Source organism: Hippopotamus amphibius, chromosome 4, assembly GCF_030028045.1.
Source record: "Hippopotamus amphibius kiboko isolate mHipAmp2 chromosome 4, mHipAmp2.hap2, whole genome shotgun sequence".
Taxonomy (NCBI): Eukaryota; Metazoa; Chordata; class Mammalia; order Artiodactyla; family Hippopotamidae; genus Hippopotamus; species Hippopotamus amphibius.
The window spans coordinates 55,697,227-55,719,955 of record NC_080189.1 but is presented as its reverse complement, the minus strand read 5'-3'; the positions used below and the strand labels follow the sequence as shown (position 1 = coordinate 55,719,955).

At 36.1% G+C, this 22,729-nt stretch overlaps 1 protein-coding gene across 1 annotated transcript in view; it reads right to left on the bottom strand.

Annotated features, from left to right (window-relative positions):
- Nucleotides 1-22,729, bottom strand: part of CDK14 (cyclin dependent kinase 14) — a 534,565-nt gene that overhangs the window by 242,527 nt on the left and 269,309 nt on the right. The window contains exon 8 of the mRNA XM_057732871.1: nt 16,254-16,377. Coding sequence (XP_057588854.1) covers nt 16,254-16,377 — 124 coding nt within the window. The remainder of the gene's footprint in view (nt 1-16,253; nt 16,378-22,729) is intronic.

Sequence of the window (22,729 nt, the reverse complement as noted above, 5' to 3'; positions counted from 1 at the left end):
AGGAGGCCAGAGAAACGAGTGCTAAAGCCTCTTGCACTGCAGCCCAGGAGGCCTCCGGGCACTGGCACCAAGTGCCTTTCCAGATACACGTGGCTGAAGGTGAAACTCAGAGACTGTAACTGGAGAGGGGGAAGCGGATAGAAACAAGTCTGCCTAGAACAGCCTGAAGGCTAAAGAAGAATAAAGCAAGTGGACCATCAGATCGGCAGCTGTTTCAGGACCATTTTGGAAAGCGGTCGGGGATAAATAAATAATAAAACATATACCAAATAGCTGCCATCTGCTGCTGCTGCCACCACCTAATTGATATTTAATCTACTCTCTGGCTTTGTTGCCCATATGTCCACCATCATCTCTGCCCATGGCTAAGCAGTCAAAGCTCTGTCCTTTGTCATGGTGCTTGTAGAGGGATTGTAGATATTATGATTATATGAACCTACTTATCTTTCCTTGTACTGAGCCCTGTCCCTGTGCTTGTCTCAGAAATCTCATAAAATCCTACTCATCCTATGAAAAGGCTTCCTTAGGTTGTCCCCTCTAGGTCTCCCAAGCAAAAAGTGTGGCACCCTTTTCTGGCCTCCCATTCCGTATAGAGAAGTCATCTGTTGGAAAATATTATAATTAGTGGCAAAATTGTCTATTTTCTCAGTGAGCTGCTTGAGAACAACCTACAGACCTATTGCTTACTTAACTTCTCAACCTTCTATTTTGGTTTCTGGAAGATGGAGGCTTCTGTGAGGATCAGGTAAGATACTACAAGCAGAGGGCTCACCCAGTGTCTGACACAAACATCAGTCAATGAGGCTTACTTATAATCACCACTCATCAGCATCCTCATCGTCATTGCCACTACCCTTTAAACACCTTGATACCCTAGCATAAGGCTTTACATGCTCGGTGCATTATCACTCTTTATGGAAAATCATATCAAACAGCATAATCACCATGAAATAACTGGACAGTCCTCTTTACATCAGCAGTGGTTGGCAGGCTCTAAGGTAGTTCCCATGACCCCCTACTCCTGGTATTTATGCTCTTGTGGAATTTTCTCCCCTTGAGCCTGGGTGAAACCTATTACTTGTTTCTAAAAAAATGGAGCATGGTGTAGATAATGGGATACCATATCTAATATTAGGTTTACATGAGACTATAACTTCTGTCTTGCTGCAGACTCTCTTCATTACCTTCTTGGTCTGCAGGATTTGGTGAAGCAAGTAGCCACGTTGGAGAGGTCCACATAGCAGCAAACTGAAGGTGGCCTCTGGCCTACAGCTAGCTTAGAACTGAGGCCCTCAGTGCTACAGATGGCTAGGAACTGAATTCTGACAACAACCATGTGAACTTGGGTAGATCCTTTCCCAGTAGAAGCTTCAGATGACACCATGACTGTAGCCTCTTGAGAGGTCTTGGAGCAGAGGCACCTAGCTAAGCCATGCCCAGATTCCGAATCCACAGAAACAGTGAGATAATAAATTCGCACAATGTTAAGAAGCTTAGTTTGTGGTGATCTGTTACTCGGCAGTAAGTTAACTAGTACATCAACATTTCCCCAACGTATGTTCCACAAGTCAAAAAATCTGTTCTTAATGAAATACATCTTGGAGATGTAATGTCAGATTTTATTTTAACTGTAACAAGGTCAAGAATATTTAATCACTAGTGAATATATGCTGTGATTCCACTGGGCAGGGGGAAGTGGGGAAAACACAGATGCAGCTCATCCAAAACTGATGTGACCATGAAAAATTTTTGTAACTTAAAAAATTATTTTTCATTAATGAATGTTCAGTGGACCACAATTTTTTTAAAAAATGTCTTTTCAGGTTTACCAAAGCAGTTAAAGAAATAGCAATCAAAAGCTGGCTCTGGCTGCCTCAGTAAAAAGGAAGGTAAGTGTGCAAAGGGGACAACAGCCATCCAACAGTGAGATAATAAACTCGCGCAGTGTTAAGATGCTAACTGGGGAAACTGTCTGGCTCCTTCAAGAAATAATACGAGGATGAAAAGTTTCACTTCCAATGTTTCTATAGTCTTTTCTGGTCTTTTATCACTCTATAAATACCAAACATGATATTTTTAAGAGCCAAATTATACACTTCTGTTTCTCAACAAAACAATTCACAGCTATGAAGAGGACCAAACAGTAGTTCTCATTCTTTCTTCTCCCATGTTCCCTCATCACATCAGTGATGTACATCACCTGTTACCAGCATCCATGGTGACTGTCAGTGAATTGACAGCTTGAATGGGACGGGGCAGCTTGGAGACTGGAAGGGAAGTGGCAGGTTAAAGTCTAATGAGCACCTTGCTTGGTGTCACATATGTTAAAAAAAAGGTTTTGAGTTTTGTTTTTGTTTTTTAATGCCTTTCTGATTTCCAAAAATTTTATGCTAGGCAATGAAAGGGCACGTAGGCAGATAATAGAATGTTTTACTGCCTTTAATGTTTGTGTTTTCAATTTACAGATAATCCTTCAGAGCCAGTGGGCAAAAGTGCTACGATTATTTTGGCATTCACTTAGTGATCTAAAGACAATTTCAAATTTGCATTAAAATTTCTCTACTTCTCAGAGGGATATCAAAGTTTATTTATACCTATTCCCATTGATAAGTGCTGGATAGCAAAATGTGTTTATAATTTTCATATTTAGAAGATTACTGATCATGAAAACAATCAGAACACTCATCATGTCGTTATTTAAAAGATATAAAAAAGTCATATTACCTTACAAGGTGATTTCAAGACAAATTATTTTCAAGCCTACAGACTCAGCAGAAATGCCAAAGTTACAATGTCAGTCATTCTGATACTCAAGCTGAGTTAATATTACAAGCACAAATCAAAGTTCTCATATTAAAAAGGGGTAATGAGACCTGTACCATCTACTTCACAGGGTTATAAGAATAAAATAAAATAAGAGTTATGAAATCACTTCATGAACCATGAAGCTCTGCTATTATTATTATTATTATTAGAAATAACAGAGGCTTGAATCAATTGGGTTTCCTAAGAGCATTCTAACGTCAAGTGCTTCAGATAAAATGTTTCAGTGATTCAACCCCTAGAATGCTTCCAAACATTGAATGTAATATTCACAAATAATAACGTTTTCAGACCCTGGAGTCTGCAATGAATTCTACATCTTATAATAGGCAAAATGATCATCCTCTGTTTCAACACTGCACAGCACAGATGCCCACATCCAAAGCAGACCACAGACATGTCACTCACAAAGAAGTTACAATAAGCAATTCTTAAAACTTAAGAAGTGATTGAGCTTGCTGTCATAGCCAAGGCTGACAAAATGTAACATACTGACATTTTTATTGGAATGAGGGATACATGCTACAATGCACCTGATTTATGAATTTGCTAAGCAATCTACAATCTATCATTACAGTAAATCATTCATTTTGACAATCTACACATACTTTGTGACGATTGCAAGTGTATTCCTTAATTTATGCATATTTCTAGTTGTCTATATTTCCTCTTGAGATTTTAAAAGACTCATCAAATGAACTTTGACATCAAGCCTGATTTCCAAAAAACTGCCACAAAAGTCTTATAAGACAAGTTATAATGGTCCCACACAGTTTTCTTATCAACTAATTTCACTGTGTTACAGAGCGGCAAACCTCTGAAGACCCTTAAAAAATCAATATGCCATTTCTCATTTAGATTTCTGCATTACCTAACAATGTAAAAGTAATTCCTGCAGAAAGATTATCTCCTAAGAGACTACCAACATTGATACGGGACAGAAGTAGTCTTCATTCTAGCAATTTCAAGGGTTTACTCATTTCTTTACTAATTGTATTTTTCATTAGGACTGATTTTCTTGTGGTTCATAAAATTTTCTCATCCCACAGGTCTCTCCTAATGATATATTTGACAGAAGCACTCAGATGTTGTTTATGAAGATAAAATGTATAATACCAGTGAATTTTTGATTGGTTAACAAAGTGTTCTACCTCTTAAAGGAATTAACATGAAGTATAATTTTATTGTCAATGACTGACACTAGTACTACAAATCTATCATAAAATTTTCTATCACAAGAATGATTCTCTTTCATTAAATTATCCTTAGTCCCTTTACCAGGGAAGCTAAACTAAATGGCACTGTGATAGAGATATTTTAAAATCTGAACTACAAACCACAGGAAGTTTTTAACTTTATTTTGTAAATAATTATTTTTAAAATCTTACCTTGCCCAGTAATTACACTTTAAAATAGACAAATGACAGTATCTATAACATATATAAGAGAGTGATTTAAAAATCTGATCCTTTAAAAAAGATTACTAGCCCCCAGGGCATCTTTGTACAATACAATAATTGACGTTCAAAATGGTGACTGCAAAACAGTAAGGAAAGCTTAGAGTGGGACTGCAAGAACCACGTCGCCTTGATTCACCGCTGTACCCTCAGCCATGAGCACAGCTCTGGATACACAGAAGGCACTCGGTAAAAATCTGCTGAACGAACTATTGAATAACAGTCCATATTATATCCTTGTTCAAGAAAGCATGTTATACATTTTAGGGAAAAAAAATCACATTAAAAATAAATAACATTTTGAACACTTAAACCCCAAAACCAACATGTGTCTATCAATAGATGAATGGATAAAGAAAATGTGATACACACACACACACACACACACACTACACAACGGAATATTACTCAGCCATAAAAAATAATGAAATTTTGCCATTTGCAGCAACATGAATAGACTTGGAGGGCATATACTAAGTGAATTGTCAGACAGAGAAAGACAAATACTGTATGATATCACTTATATGTGATATTTGGAATCTAAAAAATACAACAAACTAATGAATAAAACAAAAATGAAACAGACTTGTAGGTATAGAGAACAAACTAATGGTTACCTGTGGTGGGGGAGGGAGATACAAACTACTGGGTGTAAGACTGCATACAAAGACATATTGTATAACACAGGGAATAAAACCAATATTTGTAAAAGCTATACATGGAGTGTAACCTTTAAAATTGTATTTTAAAAAATACATATGGAGGAAAAACAAAAAGTTTAAAAAAATTTAATTAAAAAAAAACCTAAACCCTAAAAGTTAAAAATAAACATGACATTTATATGGACTGTCTATAAGCTAGGCACTGTCCTTAAATGATTTTTAAGTATTAAGTTACTTAACTCGTCTTATAATTTTGTGAGGTGCCCAGTATCACCATCATCATCTTCATTTTCAAACAGCTAAGTTAAGGCATAGAGAATTTCAGTAACTCACCATTCGTAAACAGCAGAGACAGGATTCAAACTTGGGCCTCTGGCTCCAGAATTTGCACCTAACCATTCTGGGATATTTTACTTTATGTTGTTTTTTCATGTGGGTATGTTTGTTTCTATACAGAAAGTTTTCTCTTTCAGACTTAATGTTTTACTTAGTACTTCTGTTACAGCTCCACTTGCCCTGAAATTGTGTACTGTTTCTTTCCAACCTTTGGAAAAGGCAAGATTCCTCCCACTGGGAGGCATCCAGGGTAGTTTTCAGCTACTACCCAGCACCGCTGAGTTGATAAGGGGAACACTGTTAAAACCAACTCAGCCTTCATTCGCCCACAGGGCTTCTCAATGCTTCAATTTATCCTAGGAATGTAATAAAAGAGGGTGGTTCCTTCTAATTCATAAATTACCGAGGTTTTATTCCAATTTATATCTCCAATAAGGCTTCCTACAGGTCTATTGTGAGAAACGTTCTTCACGTGGTTTCTTGGAGTTTCCTCAAGACACAAGTTCTAGATTCAGTGTATAGGACTGAGTTGATCTCACTGTTCAGCTGACACAGGTCACCAGGCCAGCAGAGGTTACTGTGACCTGGACACCTGGTTAGCACTTCTACCTTTTCACATGTTTGGGGAACTAAGACCATCTGTGCATGTGTTAAGTTATCAATAGTCTGTTGGGAACTACACTAGGGCTGTAGAGACATTGGTAATAATAATATTAATAATGTAACACAACACTTACTAAGTAACAGGCACAATGTTCACTTAATTTTCCATCTCTGGGCCAAAATTATATACAGTACATTTTAAAAATGAGATATTTGGACTAGGTAATGTGAGTTCCTTCAAAATCCAGAGAAAATCTAAAAAATCATGAAAATGTGAATGACAGGTTTTCCTTTTCTTATACAACTATAACAGATTTATTTCAATTTTCCCCTTAGAGTTATTACCTTTATTCTGAAAAACAAAAAGAACAAAACTTTCCCAATGATATGACTCTATCAACAGCTAGATGATGACTTCAACAATAACATCATATTCTGCTTCCAATTCTTCAAGCAAAATGCTTGCATATCCTATTTAGTCTGTATTATTCTTGTAATCTTAGTATTAATGATTCTCATTAGATGCTCCCAACTTATTTTAAGTAGTTTGAGAGCTCACTGGTAACTTTTCAGAAACTATCCTGTGAAACCTTCCAACTTTTCGTATGCTTCTCTTTACGCTTCTGTGGTCCCATTCTCTTGATGGGGGCACTCAATCTAGCCAACTCATTGACCCCTTTCGCCCACTGCTCCCCATTCTATGACTTCTAGGCTGGTTCTAAGGAGACTTTCCACATGTAGGATAGGCTGGTCGTTGTTTCACACAGACTTCTTTAGACCTCAATGTGCCTTTGACATCAGTATCTCTCCAGATGAAAAATTAGAATGCCAAATAATTTGACAGATATTTAACAGAGGGATGTTCCATTTTTGAAGTTTGAATTTCTGCAAAAAGTTACATTATTTTAGATTTGTAAGCTTGATTATGCACATCAAGGTTATTTTGTAGTATGTGGTAAAATAAACATAGGTTGTTTTTCAGACGTGTATCTAAATTTCCTAAGCAGTACGGGTCTTTAGTTCTCAATTGTTATCTATTTTTTAAATTTTCTACTACTTCCTCTTTCATTAAAATGAAAAAAGAAAAGTCTTAGCTATGTTTATTTACTGCAATGGAAGAAACCATTCAAGGCGAGAAGGGAACTTTTTTTCCAAATGTATATGTTGTTTATTGAATGTTCTCTTAAAAATTATTATTAAAGCACATATTCATGACCTCCCCAGAAAAATCCCCTTCTGTCCGGTCCTCCTCCACTTCCAGTCACTACTCACCACCTGGGGAAGCCCTGACTTGATATCTAACTGTATTGATTAGTTTCGTCTGTTTTTGTTTTCATATAAGTAGAATCATACAACATACACTCTTCCGTATCTGGCTTCTTTCCTTTTTATCACTGTATGTAGTTGTGAATTGTATAGTGAAATTTTTAAATTTAATATGAATATGCACTATTTCAAAAGTAATAAGCCAACACAGATGGCATTAAAAAAAAAAAAAAACCTTAGAGAACAAAAGAGGAAAGCAAACAAAAATATTGAACTGATAGTATTAAGGTAAGACAAAACTCAAAATCACAAAGTTTTCAAGTATGTCTAACCTTCAGAATTTACAGCATATCTCAGATTTTCAATAGTAGCCGATAAGTTTTTCTTGCTTCCAGTAAAATTTTTAGAAAACATGTGCTTTAGATTACAATGACTCCCTGTCATCCACGATATTAGAATAAATGAGGAGTATTGATGTATGTATCAGTCGAGTCTGGTTTTGGCTGCATTTTTAAATGCTTCTTGGAAGGTAAAGAGCAGAAGATGAAGAAAAATCCATAAATAAGGGACATTAGTGAATTGCTGAACTCTAAGCACTTCTATGCTTACCTAAAGGCTATGAAAACTCATGTTTGAGTGTAATCATAGTTGTCTTAAGTAGCATAGGAGTGTTACATAATTCTAAGTTTCATTCCAGTGCTATTCTTGATAACATCACTCATAATTCTTCCATTCTGGTCATCACTGCCAGCACTTAGGGTGCCAGTCATCCCATATGCAGATTTTTAAAAGATAAGTTAGTGTATTTCAACTCATATCTACATTACTTATCTGATTTGCTGCCAACAATTTTGCCCTCATATTGTATAGAACAAAAAATATTTTGCATATTGAAATCTTTTTGCCCAGAAGGTTTCCATCAAGAGTAGAGAATGAGATGATCAGCCCTATTTGAAGCAGTCTGTTTTGCATTTTAAGATATCTCGTTACCTCACATGCATGATTTGGCTAAAAAGGAACTAACTTTTGAATTTTCTCATTTCCATGGAGTTTGAAGCTGCCATTCTTAGCAATCAGCCCTTAACCACATTGCTTCAATCTGCTTTATGGTGATTGAACAGAGAGATTTCTCATACATAGAGTAGAATATGCTTATTAATGGCAGTTCATATATTTCTTTCTTGTTCCCATTTACAACTTAAAAAAAACCCATATGGCTAAGTTTTTTAGAAGCTTTTTAGGGCAGTGAAACTCTCTGTATGATACAATAACAGCAAATACATTACATGGCATTATAATCTGTCAAAACCTATAGAATGTACAACATCCAGAGTGACCCCTAACGTGAACTATGAACTTTGGGTGATACTGATGTGTTAATGTAGGTTCATCAATTGTAAGGAATGTACCGCTCTGGCAGGGGATGTTGATAATGGGGGAGGCTGTGCATATGTGGATACAGGGGATATATGGAAATCCTCTGTATTTCTGCTCAATTTTACTGTGAATCTAAAACTGCTTTTAAAAGTAAAGTCCATTTAGGCTTAAAAACTTAAATATAAGATATGACACCATAAAACTCTTAGAAGAGAACATAGCCAAAACATTCTCTGACATAAATTATACCAATGTTTTCTTAGGTCAGTCTCTCAAGGCAATAGAAATAAAAGCAAAAACAAAGAAATGGGAGCTAATCAAACTTACGAGCTTTTGTACAGCAAAGGAAACCATAAACAAAATGAAAAGACAACCTACAGACTGGGAGAAAATATTTGTAAATGATGAGACCAACAAGGGGTTAATTTTCAAAATATACAAACCAGTTCATACAACTCAACAACAAAAAAACAAACAACCCAATCAAAAAATGAGCAGAACTAAATAGACATTTCTACAAAGAAGACATACAGCTGGCCAACAGGCACATAAAAAGATGCTCAACATCTCTAATTATTAGATAAATGCAAATCAAAACAACGAGGTACCATCTCACACAGGTCAGAATGGCCATCATTAAAAAGTCTACAAATAACAAGTGCTGGAGGGGGTGCGGAGAAAAGGGAACCCTCCTACACTGTTGGTGGGAATGTATGTTGGTGCAGCCACTGTGGAAAACAGTAAGGAAGTGCCTCAAAAAACTAAAAATAGGGTTGCCATATGATCCAGCAATTCCACTCCTGGGCACATATCCAGAGAAAACTATAATTCGAAAAGATACATGCACCCCAATGTTCATCGCAACACTATTTACAACAACAGCCAAGACATGGAAACAACCTAAATGTGCATCGACAGAGGAATGGATAAAGAAGATGTATATATATACAATGGAATACTACCCAGCCATAAAAGAATGAAATATAATGCCATCTACAGCAACGTGGATAGAACTAGAGATTATCATATTAAGTGAGGTAAGTCAGAAAGAGAAAGACAAATACCATATGATATCACTTAGATGTGGCATCTAAAATATGACACAAATGAACTTATCTACAAAACAGAAACAGACTCACAGACATAGAGAACAGATTTGTGATTGCCAAGAAGGAGGGGGTTGGGGAGAGATGGATTGCGAGTTTGGGATTAGCAGATGTAAACTATTATATATAGATTGGATAAACAACAAGGTCCTACTGTATAGCACAAGGAACTATATTCAATATAGTGTAATAAACCATAATGGAAAAGAATATGAAAAAGACTCTCTCTCTCTCTATATATATATATATATATATATGTATAACTGAATCACTTTGCTATACAGTAGGAATTAACATAACATTGTAAACCAACTATACTTCAATAAAATATATTTAAAAAAAAGTCCATTTAAAAGGAGAAAAAAAAAACGGTATGTTAACATACCTGGGGAAAGTTACATTATGATAACACAATGCAGAAAAAACAATATAATGAAATACCATCATCCCTTTTGAATGCAAGAAAACTTCTGAGTGGATGAGTGGGGACAGTAAACAAGATTTAAATAATGAAGCTAAGTGATGACCGCATGACGCTGAAGAAGACAACTTGAAGGATAAATGCTCCTTTTCAAAAGGGTTACCACATCTTTAAAATAAAGAGTCAGGGGGAATAACTTTAATTCTCATATCAATCAAATTATTTCTAACACGGGGTATTGATAATCTATTTGATATATTTTAAGACATGGATATTTTTGAGTTTTAATGAAGCCCAGAAAAATTAGAGAAAAAAACAGCTCTTTCTTTGGTTCATACTGTAGCACAAATTAAAAAAATATTCTTTAGTTTTCAGATCTTCATGAAAGCAACTGCCTAAACTTTGTATTAAAACTGCTTATCTGTTCAACTTCAAAGGACCTTTCTAAAAGTAGACTGACACCTCACATTAGATAATAAAGATATTTTTGCTAATAGAGAGTATATTCTAAACCAAAGATACACTAAAATTGAATCTACCAGTCAAAGCACAGTTATATCCTACCTTGAATTTATAACTATGGCTTCAAAGTTGAATTTTATAGGCTAATGATAAAAATAGTTAAAGGTTTATAATTTGGGGACTAACAGGCTTTTATTCAGAGACTTTATCAAACAAACAGACCCTACTCTGCATCTGAAAGCAGTTGATTTCTTTCTGTTTTCTACTATTCCCTACATGAATTCTGAGAGGCACATTACAAACAAACCCTGCACTCACCATGGCCTCTGCAGAGTTACATCTCCAGTGTGTTCTGCAAATTAATCTAAAATGTGATTTACAATAATTTCCTTTTTCAAATCAAGACAAGGAACAGCCTGGAGGAGGAAACTACTAACATTAGGAAGGTAATATTTTAGACCTCTGGTGGGAAAGAGACCTGTGTAATTTTACTTGATTAAAACCACAGAGCCGTTTAACTCAGTTCCTGCATTAGGAAAGCCAGTAAAATAAGCCAAGATCTTAAATGCTTATATTACAGAGTTCTCACTGTCTCTTTTTTTTCAGGGGCAAATTTAACCCATCTGTGTTTCCATATAGCAAGGCCATAACCCCTAAAAATAGCAGAAGAATGGCTGGAAAATGTGGGTGACAGCATCATCATCTTGCAAGAACTGCAGGAAGCTGCAAATCTACAGACTCATCTATTTTCTTTTAATCTCATTTACATGGAAAAATATCTTTAAATTTTGCTATTATCATACTGCAAATGAACATTAACTTCCTGGTGAGTTTATTTATGCATTTACTTGTCACACTTCGATAATTTTCTTTTAATGTGATCTCAACGCATACCATAAAAGTGTGGCTCTCATCTATTTGCATTTCCAGAAGCCAGAATAAAAATTAGACCACAGGAAGGGATGGTATAGCCTTGATTAGGGATTCAATTAACTTATTTTCCAATGATCAGTGAATATCTGACCATTAGAAAATAAGTTAATAATTTCAGAAATGTACAACATAAAAAAACAGCACTCAGAAGAATCTTTGAAAGTATCTGTTCAATGCACTTATTTTTCAGTTGAGGAGTGTAAGCTCAGAGAGGATAAATGACTTCTTAAAAGTCATAAGCTAGTTACAGACAGAGTCAGGTCTCCTACTTCAAGGCTCAACACACTTTGCTCTCAACAATAGTACGACCAGACAATCATTTAAGGTCTGCAGAGTAGGAACTTCAAATCTTACGTATCTTTCGTACATGTTTACATTCACTCAGTGATATTTATTTCTGCAGCCTAAACTTACAAATATAACACCAAACAAGTATGCAGGGCCAATGTGTAGGAGCCTCAAAGCAATCCTGAAGTCATCTAATTCCAACTGCACTCTTGACTGTGCCCAGCCAGGATAGCACTGATGAAGAGGAAATTAATTTGTAAACTGCTGGCTTGCTAAAGCGAATCAAGCAGAAATTAGTAAATTCACTAGTAATCAGTAAATTAGTGAGTCTTGGTCTTTAATACTCAATTTTGTTATGCATATTGTTTCTTCATTCAACCAATATTTAGTGAGCACCTCCTACGTTCTAGACATAGCACAGATAAGAGTGAGCAAGACAGGACTCCCCTGGTGGCCCAGTGGCTAAGACCCCACGCTCCCAACGCAGAGGGCTCGAGTTTGATCCCTGGTCAGAAAACTAGATCCCATATGCATGCTGCAACTAAGAGTTCGCATGCCACAGCTAAAGATCCCACATGCTGCAACTAAAGATCCTGCACACCACAATGAAGATCCCACGTGCTACAACTAAGACCAGGCACAGCCAAAATAAATTAATTAATTAATTTAAAAAAAAGAGTAAGCAAGACAGGCCAATCCCTGCCCTCATGGAATTTACAATCAGGTAGCAGAAGCAAAAAATTAACAGATAAACCCATGACAAAATAATTTCAGTGCACTACTGAAGAAGCTGAACTGGATGATCATAGTGGTAAAATTCTATTTTTGGGAAGGTGGCCTTTTTGAACAGGTAACATATGATCTACGATCTGTGTGATGAGAAAGAGCCACGTGAGAAGCAGGAGGAACACTATTCCAGGCAAAGGGGAAGGCTAAGTAAGAGGCTCAATGTGGGAACACGTTTGGGGTTTGGTTGCACTACAGCAGGCAAGGAGGAGAAGGCAGTGAAAACATAAGCTGGATAAGGTATTCGAAATATTTTTTCCCAAAGATAATGTAAAGATGAACCCTTTTTAAAGAAATGAGTCTAAACTCTACACAATTTTATTATCTTATTATATACAGGTGAGACAAACCTCTGCATTAGAAAAGCCATAGTGATTTTAAATCATGTGTAATTTATTGTAATTTGCTTCCTTTTAAATGCATATAGAAAATAAGTCTCAGGTAAGTGCTTAACTATGACTTTGCTTACAAGAAAAAAAAGTGGTACAGCATTTAGACCACCTGGAATTCAGAACTGCATTCCATTTAAATCCAAATGGGTCTACAAATACATTACCATCCTGTTTACCTCATCCAGCAGGTAAAATCTCCAAAGGACTGAGGTTGAATTCATTCATTACTACTGAATTAGTCAAATGACAAAATGTTCTTTAAATTACGTGGTATATTTTTTTGGTATTAGTGCAACAATCTATTTTCATAGCATGAGTGTCATATTTGTTGTATGTATAAAATACATATAATGGTTAATAATTTGCTATAATTATTAATCTATAAATATAAACACATATAGTGATCAGTAATTGACTGGAAGATTAGGCAGGTCTGTAAGGTAAAATACCTGTGTATATAAATATAAAGATCCTGGGCCACCTGAAATTGAAGGATGTGGATCAAGCATCTGAATTTCAGTTTTGTGAGCAGCTACCCTCATATAATCAAGCCTGTGCAAATTTCTAACCCTCTCCGACTCTCACGTCGCTCTCAGAAGTATAGGTTACTATATCTTACTAGGTTTAAGAGACAATGAAATAATTTCTAAGCGTTTGACACATAGAATAAACTCAATAAATTTTAGTTTCTCCCTCTTCCCAAATATCCTCTAAGAAAAACAGTAGCATTTATGATACAGAAATTATGTTCATACAGATTTCATTTGTCTCTGTTAATCAAAATTTTAGGATATTTTTCACATAAGAGAAATAGGTAGGACAAAAGAACTGCTGCTAAAGCTCTTTACACATCAAACTCTGAATTAAGACCTAGTGTTTCTAATTGTTCTGCTGCTTGGAACCGTCCCATTTTGACTGTCTAGCTCCTCCACAGCTTCCACTGTGTTTCCTTCATCTCAGACACAAACACGTGCCCGAGCGCAGTAAATCACAGTTAATTGCATGTCTTAAATTAAAAGACAAAAATGATGCACAATTAATTGGGGGAAATTGTCAGTTGGTGAATGAGTCTCGCTCATTACACTTTGTGCACAGGACGCACGCCAAGTCTGTGTTCCAGGCAAGAAGATTCAGTCTGTGACACGGAGGTACAACCTTTGTGCAGAGCAGTCTGGGCCGAAGGATCAAATGCTTTAACACACTCATGGCTGTAACTGCAGCATATACAGCTTTCTCTACAAGGACATGCAATACAGGACCACGCATAATCATGAACAATTAGAAAGAACTAAAATGTTCACTGAGGAGCACTGAATTAAAGGACTAGCTCTTGGCCATTAAAGGAAAAATTTATGCTGTTACAAATACTTTTTTCATATTGAATAACATGAGAAAATGTCCATGACATATGTGAAAACTGCTTACAAAACAATGTTTCCTTTTTTTTTTTTTTTTTGAGGATTATATAATAGATGGAAGAAGCAAGAAAAGAGAGAGAAAAGGAGGAGAAAGACACAGAAAATATACAACAAAAACATTAACATTTATTATCTCTGAGTTGGTCATGCTTTCTAAATTTTCTGATTTTCTAAAAAAAACTTCCTAAGTTGTTTAAAATTACATTTCATTTTATCTCTGAATCTGTTACAAAATGTCAGTTTTAAAGATCTATAAGAATCTTTTAAGATGAACTTACCTATTATAATAAAAATATCGTCATAAAATTAAAAAATAATCCCCCAGTAAGCACTTAGATACAATTCTATTATTCCCTTGGTTATACAGACAAAACAAACTTTGTAAAAATGTATTCTATAAATATACAAGAAACTATGTTCAGCAAAATTAAATGTTCCATACAATGATTTATTCCAACATATACCTTAAAGTATGTTAACATACAAGAAAAAAATCACTATAAATTCTTACTAATTTAATGCTAATACTGAGAAACTACAAAATATGTTCTCAGCAAACCCAACAGCCTTGAATTTGAGGAACTGTCAAATCTTCTCGACCCACTTACTTTCCATTATCTACCCTGTAATAGAAAGACTACATCTAGCCACCAAGATGAAGATTCTGATGCTAAAACCCGACAACAAACAACGCGCGCACACACACACACACCCAGAGTTTCATCATTTTTACCAAACAAGAGAGAAACAAATAAAGTTTTACAATATATCACCAGTCATGCTAACTTTTGTTTCATTTCAATTTTACAAGAAAAGAATATACAAAACTCAAGAGTAGATTCATTCCAAAGGTACTAAACAGTCTACCAACCTTGAAATAAGAAATAAACATTTCCTGCTCTCTTTTATTTCTCAGGGGGTGGGATGTGAAAAGATAATCATGCTTCGGCAAAAGCCCATATCTCAAGCTCAGGCATCTTTATGTCCCAAGGGTAATATTTCCATTCCACTCTTAATGGAACAAATTTCTAATCAGAATATGTATTCAAAAATAATTGAGGCAATGCAATGGCAACACATCATGCTGCCATGGGCATTCCCGGTGCTGGGAATCACTCGGCACGCTCTGGTGTGACACAGAGTGAGGGCAGTGCAGACCTACCAGACCTGACGAAGGGAGGGGAGCCAGCAAGGGCACCACCACAGTTCTGCTCCTCTCTGGGGGCTTAAGTCAGCGTTGGAGGAAAACTACTAAGCTGGAAGAGGCCAACCTTAAAACCTTTAAGGAAGGGATGACTTATAGTGGATCCAGGCTAGGACCTCAACTTTTAAATCAGCACCAGTGTCTACTTTTATAAAGTTACTGAGAATATTTGAAACAACAGTCACTTTCAGAAGGGTAAACACTGCCCCTAGATTTTTAAATTCATTAAAATCTTAGGACAACATACAGTATTTAATATATTTTGTGATGCTCTGAAACAGCCCAGAGGTTTAAATTCCGGTTTCTTCAAGTTTGACCATATGTTGGTAATTGTTGAAGCCGGGTGATAGGTAATGGGGGCCCCTCATAGTATCCTTCTACTTTTGAATGTGTTGGACATTTTTGTAACAGAAAATGGAAAAAATAAATTTCTTTCAATGTATTTTATGTTTAAAATTTTACTGATTTTTCCTTTGGAAACATATGAGATCTGATTTGTGTTTATGATTATTTAAGACTTTAACAAGCAAGGTGGAGTTTTTAAAAATCCACCAAGCATGACGTTGATCATTAAAAAAACAAAATTCCTTCACTCCTGAAAAAAGTCTTACCAGGATCTATAATGATAGAAGAAGTGCACCTAAACAAATGCAGTGCCACCATCTGCCTGGCATTCTCACAGTGTGACAAAATAGACTGGTAATTAACTGCTTTCCTACCGAAATCTGCCAGCTTTAACTCCCCCGTGTCACTGATCAGAAGGTTCTGTGGTTTCAGGTCTCTGTGCAAAATATAACGCTGGTGGATGTAAGACAGCCCTCGCAGCAACTGAAATAAAAACAACTGAAAAAATAGGGAGACAAAAGTTAAAATCTGAACACAGACAAATGCCAGTTTCTACATACAGTCTGCCAAGTGCTTGTATTTAGTGAAAATGGGTACCCGTTGCTAAATTTCCTACCAAATTTTTTAAACAGAATTTGCATAAGGAAATGGAAATTCCTAATTCATTAAGAAGTAAATCTGAAAATTTCTCACAACCTAGTATGTCAACCCAGAATGATACTTCCTCAGCCAGAAAGATCTATAATCCAATATGGGTTCTATAAATTAAGCAAAATTTGAAGAATTATTTTTAAAATAATATTTGATTTCTTCAGTTCTAAACTGATGCTTGAGACAGAGAAAAAAATCTATCCAGAATATTATAAAAAGAAGCAGAATTTTTTACTAAGTTTAGGTAAATGTTCACGTGTTTAATTCCATAGAAGTGACATAAACATAGTGTCCAAGGATGGTACCCATGGAACCCATTAACATGCTTTAAGGAATGGAAAGATAAGACGATTTCAAATTATTAAAACAAAAACAGTCACATGGTCCAATTATTACTACCCTGTAATTATTCTGCTTTGGCACATATGGCCATAGAGATTAGGCTGTTGCCTAAAGACAGAAGTACCTTCACTAATTACAGAACAGACCCATCCTAAAGGGAAAGGAAACACAGAAAACAGAGAAATCAAGAATTCAAGGGCAATAGTTTTATAAGAAATAATTTTAAGAAGTGACTGATGGCCTTCCCTGTTTAGTTTCATACTGGATCCTATCAAATGTTTCCATTTTGATAACAAAAAATGTGATTCACTAGGCTTTCCAATATTTATAAAAGTGTTTATAGAAAAGAGTGTTTATAAACAATTCACTTGCCAAAATAATCCTAATTGACATAGTTTTAAAAATCAATCTCCCAAAACAAAAATAAAAACAACTGGTTTTAAGTGCCTTCAATATTGTAGCCTATGTAACCAGCTAGTAACAAAATGCAGTTTCAGGAAAATTTTAAATGAGTTAGCTGCCACATATTGGTAGTATAAGGATTCCCAAATCTTTAAATGGAAAAGATTGGCAACACCTTGAGGGCCCTAGAAGCTACCATTTCTGGAATATTTTCCAACTAACTAGGGCTCTGAAAGCCAAGTAAATTTTTAGAGGGTGGATACCTTGAAATAACAGTAGATGAATTCATTTCAAAATCTTTGTATGTGATAATATGCTGTGGAGCAGTGAAGGCCTAGGATCATTATTTCCAGAATCTAAGTACCAGAAACTAAAAACCTGTTCTGTGTGAGCCTGGATTAAAGTACTGGCTAGAGAATCTCAGGAAGCGAACATCTCCTGGACTCCTCCTTTCAATCCTTCCTGGGTAGCAGATGGAAAGACTTAACATAATCACCAGCAACTTCCAGCCTCGTTTCTTACTTGTAATACCCCCTGCATCCTGAAGCTGAAAGCTTACAGTTTTTAAGAAAATCCATATCCCTTCACTTTAGAAGAAAGAAAGGATGAGCAACTAAAGCCACTTTGTGTTTCCAAAAGCTTTTCATCAATCAGTCAATCAATCAATCACAAAGGCAGACCATATAACAAATAAAGTTAATTTAAAAATAAACTGATTTTGAAAAGAAAGTCTGCACTCTACAAGGTGCTAACAGAGACTTATCAGACTGTGATTATCTATTTAACCACAGCAACACATTTTAGTTGAATAAGCAAATGACACGAAGTGCCAGCTGCCATTCTATGCATCATAGAATATGAACTCATTTGATCTCTGTAACAATTTTAATGGCGAAGGTACCACTATCATATCTGTATTAGTGATGAGGAAGCTAGGATCTGTTTAAGTGGCAGAGCCAGGACTCAAACCCAAGCAGCGTGACTCCAAAATCCATACTCTTAACCACTCTACTATAGGAATCTTGGCCAGAACACAAGTAGGCAGTGCTGATATAGAAGCTGCTTTCTCCAAATGACAGGATAAAGTCTGGGCATCTAACACCATGGCCTTTGAGGCCACTGAGCTGGGACCCCAGGTATCATCGCTCTACATTCCCTGACTCCAAGTGGTCTCACGCAAGCCCATACTCAGAGCACACTGCTCTTCAACCCTTTGCCCTTTGTTCTTACCTCTTCCCTGACAGAAAAGCCTTGCCTCACCTCTGCCTGCTAATCTCCCTGTATTTCTTAGGTCTCTCCTCAACCACTGCTCTCTGGAGGTTTTCCTGACTCCAGGCCTTCAGTCTCTCTACAGGTCTATGTGAGGGGTTCCTCCTCTGTGCTCCCGGGCAGCTGCTACATCTGTCCAGCCTGGTATGATATCCCTCCATCTCCCACAGACTGTGTGCCTTAACCATCTTCCTAACCTGGGCCCACCCCTGACACTCATGTACCAGTAATGTGATGACTGAACAGAATTTAGAGACATCTGGATGAAGCAGATACAAAAATAACAGATGCCTGGAATGGGAGTCTGTAGACGCTAAGGGTAGAAGTGGGTAGATCAAGCAGCCCCAAAGGGCTCTTCTTTTAATACCTTTACTAATTAGTGAAAATATATAATGCTCATCCTAATCCAGGAGCTACTCAAGTAGGATAGTGTATTAAAGAGAATTAAGAAAATCAGTGTAAGGAAAGAATGCAACCACACACTCCAACTACAATTGTACACATGACAAACGAAGCCCCAAGCAAGACACATAGAGCCCCAAACATTAAGTTAGAGCCCCCAATTCTTAGATCTTTGAACAGCATACAAAGTTAAGTCAGAACAAATCCCTGTAGAATAAATTCATGTAGGGTTTACTAAGTGCCAACCATGTGCCGGGGGCTGTCATGTAAGACGGGTGCGACGATGAACAGGATATAAGATGTCGTCCCTGGACTAGACGAACTCACAGCTCACTGGGTACGAGAGACACATAAACAGATAACCACCACTTAAAGAGGGCTGCACTGTGACAGCAATGTGAACAGAATGTACTGAAGGCACAGAGGAGGGAGGAAACCTGTCACTCTGAAAACAGAATTCATTACACATAAAATTTTAATAGGAAAACGAGCATTCACTAGACGCACAAGATGAAAGGATGTATTATATGACAAACCTCTTGCTATTCTGAGGCAAAAAATGAGGAGACCAAGCAAGCAGATCACTAAGCAGATAAATTAAGAAGATGAAAAAGTTAAATGAAAAGAAGACAATATATGAAACTGTAAAATTATCAATAAACCATCAGAATAGTATACTTCACTGAAACAATTAGTAAACTTGGTGTTTCAGAAATAACATTTCAACATGTTTAACAGAAAATGCACTGCTAGCTGGGGTGGGGAGGCCACGAGGAATTAGCAGTCATTCTGAGTTTAATAGAATGTCCCATGGAATATTCTTTGGGAGTGTTTTGAGAATGCAAGTCTTGGGCATTTCATCCTTTAGACAAATAGGCAAGTATCTAACATGCCCATGTAAATTTTTGAGAAAGCCACTTCACTTGGTGGTTGTAAATCACCACGTAACAAGCTATGTTTGATTTTTGTGAAAACCAGAGGGTACTGTGAAAACAAGGACCACCAAAGAGGGGGCCACATGCAGAGCAAGAGGAAAAATCAGCTTTGCTACTTGCTAATAAAACTTGATGAACATCAGTGAAATCTCAGGTACTGAAATAAAAAGGGAGAGTAACACTAATTGAGGGCTTACACTCACTTAAAGGCTGTTCCAAGTAAGTTTACATATATTTTATAATCCTGTATTTTTCCTTTGCTTTTAAACAAATAGAAAACTAAAGCTCTAAAAGCATGAGAAATTTACTCAAAGTCATCCAACCATCACAGCACTTGTGAACCTTCCACTACACCTCATTATCTTAAATGAGGTTGATGCTTTCTAAATGCATGCATGGATGAATACAGTTATACACCCAATATAATCAAAGTGCTTTTATTAAGTGAATCCAAGTTTGCAAGTCTCAATTAGCATATTATGTAATGAGCATATGATTCTTGAATGTGTATTTTCGCTATTTAAAATTCTCTTAGAAATAAATAACATGGCAGAAGACAGCTTTATGTGCTGAAGCTGATAAATTAACATATTTTCATTTCTATCTCCTTATTTTTCTACTGTAGTAGCCATAAAGTCTTCCTAAGAATACTTTTTCCTCTCAGGATATTCTATTCAACTTTATGAAAGGAGATATCTGCAAATCCTCCAGTATGATCACTGAAGAGTTATACTCTAGTTTGAATATGCTTACTTTTTGCAATAAGACCCCAATGGGAAAATGCCTTAAATAGCAATGATATGATGAACAGGGGCACTTTTGCCAGCAGCAGATCTATCTAGAGCCCTGCTGTCTTGCTATCCCTTGCAGAAAGCAGCTCATGTTCGCAGCGCCATGGCATATACTTCTTGGGAATATCCTTTAGTACTTCTTCTGTTTCCTTCTGAAACTCTTCAGTCTTTAGGTAAAGAATATCAAGATAAGACTTTTTAATCAAAACATTTAGATCAAGTTGGTAAAAAACACATACATCACTGGACTCAATATGTTTTGTTTTTTACACAAAAGCATTAACGACACTTGCAATGAGCAACCAATTTTATAGCCCTCCACCCACCTCAAGGTCTAAAGATGTGTGATTGGAGAGATGCTCTTTGTCTCAATGCTTATAGTCATTAGACTCCTTTAATGGCCTGAAATGCATGCATTATTTAATATATGTGGTCCCATTTAATATGAGACTAAGCATGGTGCACATCTTGCAGATTTTCTAGGCCTGGGTCAACTATCTTCAAGGGATGTCCAGGGTCTCTTAGGGCTTATTAGACTGATTAGCAATGCACCCTATGCCTAATGGCACAACACCAATTCTTACAAAGACAGTTAGTTAAGCTACTTTTCTGTCACCTGGGGAACAAGGTTAAATCTTCGTATTGTAGGTTTTTCATCTTAAAAATGACTGATGTCTCAGATGCCCTTCATATTCATTCATGCTGTAAAACTGTATCATTTCATTTTGTGAATAACAGAAATAGAAGGGACTCTTTCAAGCAATTGTAATAACTGCCATTTACTAAGTACGTACTGGTAAAGTAATTCTCCAACATTTCTGCTAGGCAGATACTATTATCTTTATTTCACAGATAAAGAAATAAAGCCTCAGAGAAATTCAATGAATTGGAAAAAGGGACACACAGCAAGTGTAGCAGAGATAGTAGTGATATCTCCCATTTTTGTCTTGCTCTGACACCCACAATTTAAAATACCACGACCAAAACACTATGTATACTATTTGATTAAAGTAGTTACACACTGTGTGAATCCAAGGCTAGAAATGTGACACTGGCAAATAAACCAAAGCTGTACATGAGCAATAAATGTGTCAAATAATATGCTCCATGTTTAGCACCATATCATTTAAAAATCCACAGGAAGCACAGACATTAAATTACTCATGCATCAATTTTCTAGAAATGAAAAATAATTAGAAACGTTGAGTCCTCAAAATACCTAGTGAATATGAAAATACTTTATAATATGCATCATATAATGATTTTACTGCAATACTAGGTCTTCTTCAACTTTCAAAAGAATAATTTGTTCCATTTAGTTGAGTTTCAAATTTGCAAATACCTAATGCAAATATCAAATCATAATTCGTAATATGATGTACATAATACATGCCCAAGTAGTTTATATTTTACAAAGCATCATTGCAATTTTATGTGTTGAGTTTTTTAAAAAGAATGCTATAATTTATTAATGCTATAATTTATAAATTATGGTATAATTTGTCACTTTGGACATACTTGACAGTATTAGGTGTGCTACTGGGATGATATAAGACACAAACATTCATGCCAGGGCATCAGGTCATAGATGTGTCCTTTTTTGCAACATACTACAGATAGATACGGCACTTAGAAAATCTGAGTAGTAGAGAGAGTTTGTCTTGCTACATTTTGCCCTTTTTGAGTTCTTCCATTCATCTTTCTGCTTCTTCATTCTATTCCCTCAAAGTCCTAAAGATATAGAACTTGTTTCACCATTTCTAAATAATGTAACAAAAATTTAATTTTCATTCTCTATGATATTTATACATTAATATTCTAAAGATGACACCTTTCTGGAGGGGAGTAACTCAAAAAATAAGAATTTCTAGTACTTGGGCAAAAACTCTTGGGAAAAAGATCTCGCACACTTTCTGTGATCCTTAAGTTGGCCTCCCATTCCGCTCTGTCCTCCTGTCTCAGTATAATGGTAGATACCAGCAAGGTGTTGTTCTAAGCACCGAGATGCCCACAGTGAGCAAGTTGACTGGAGCGATGGGAACCAGAGCTGGGATACTC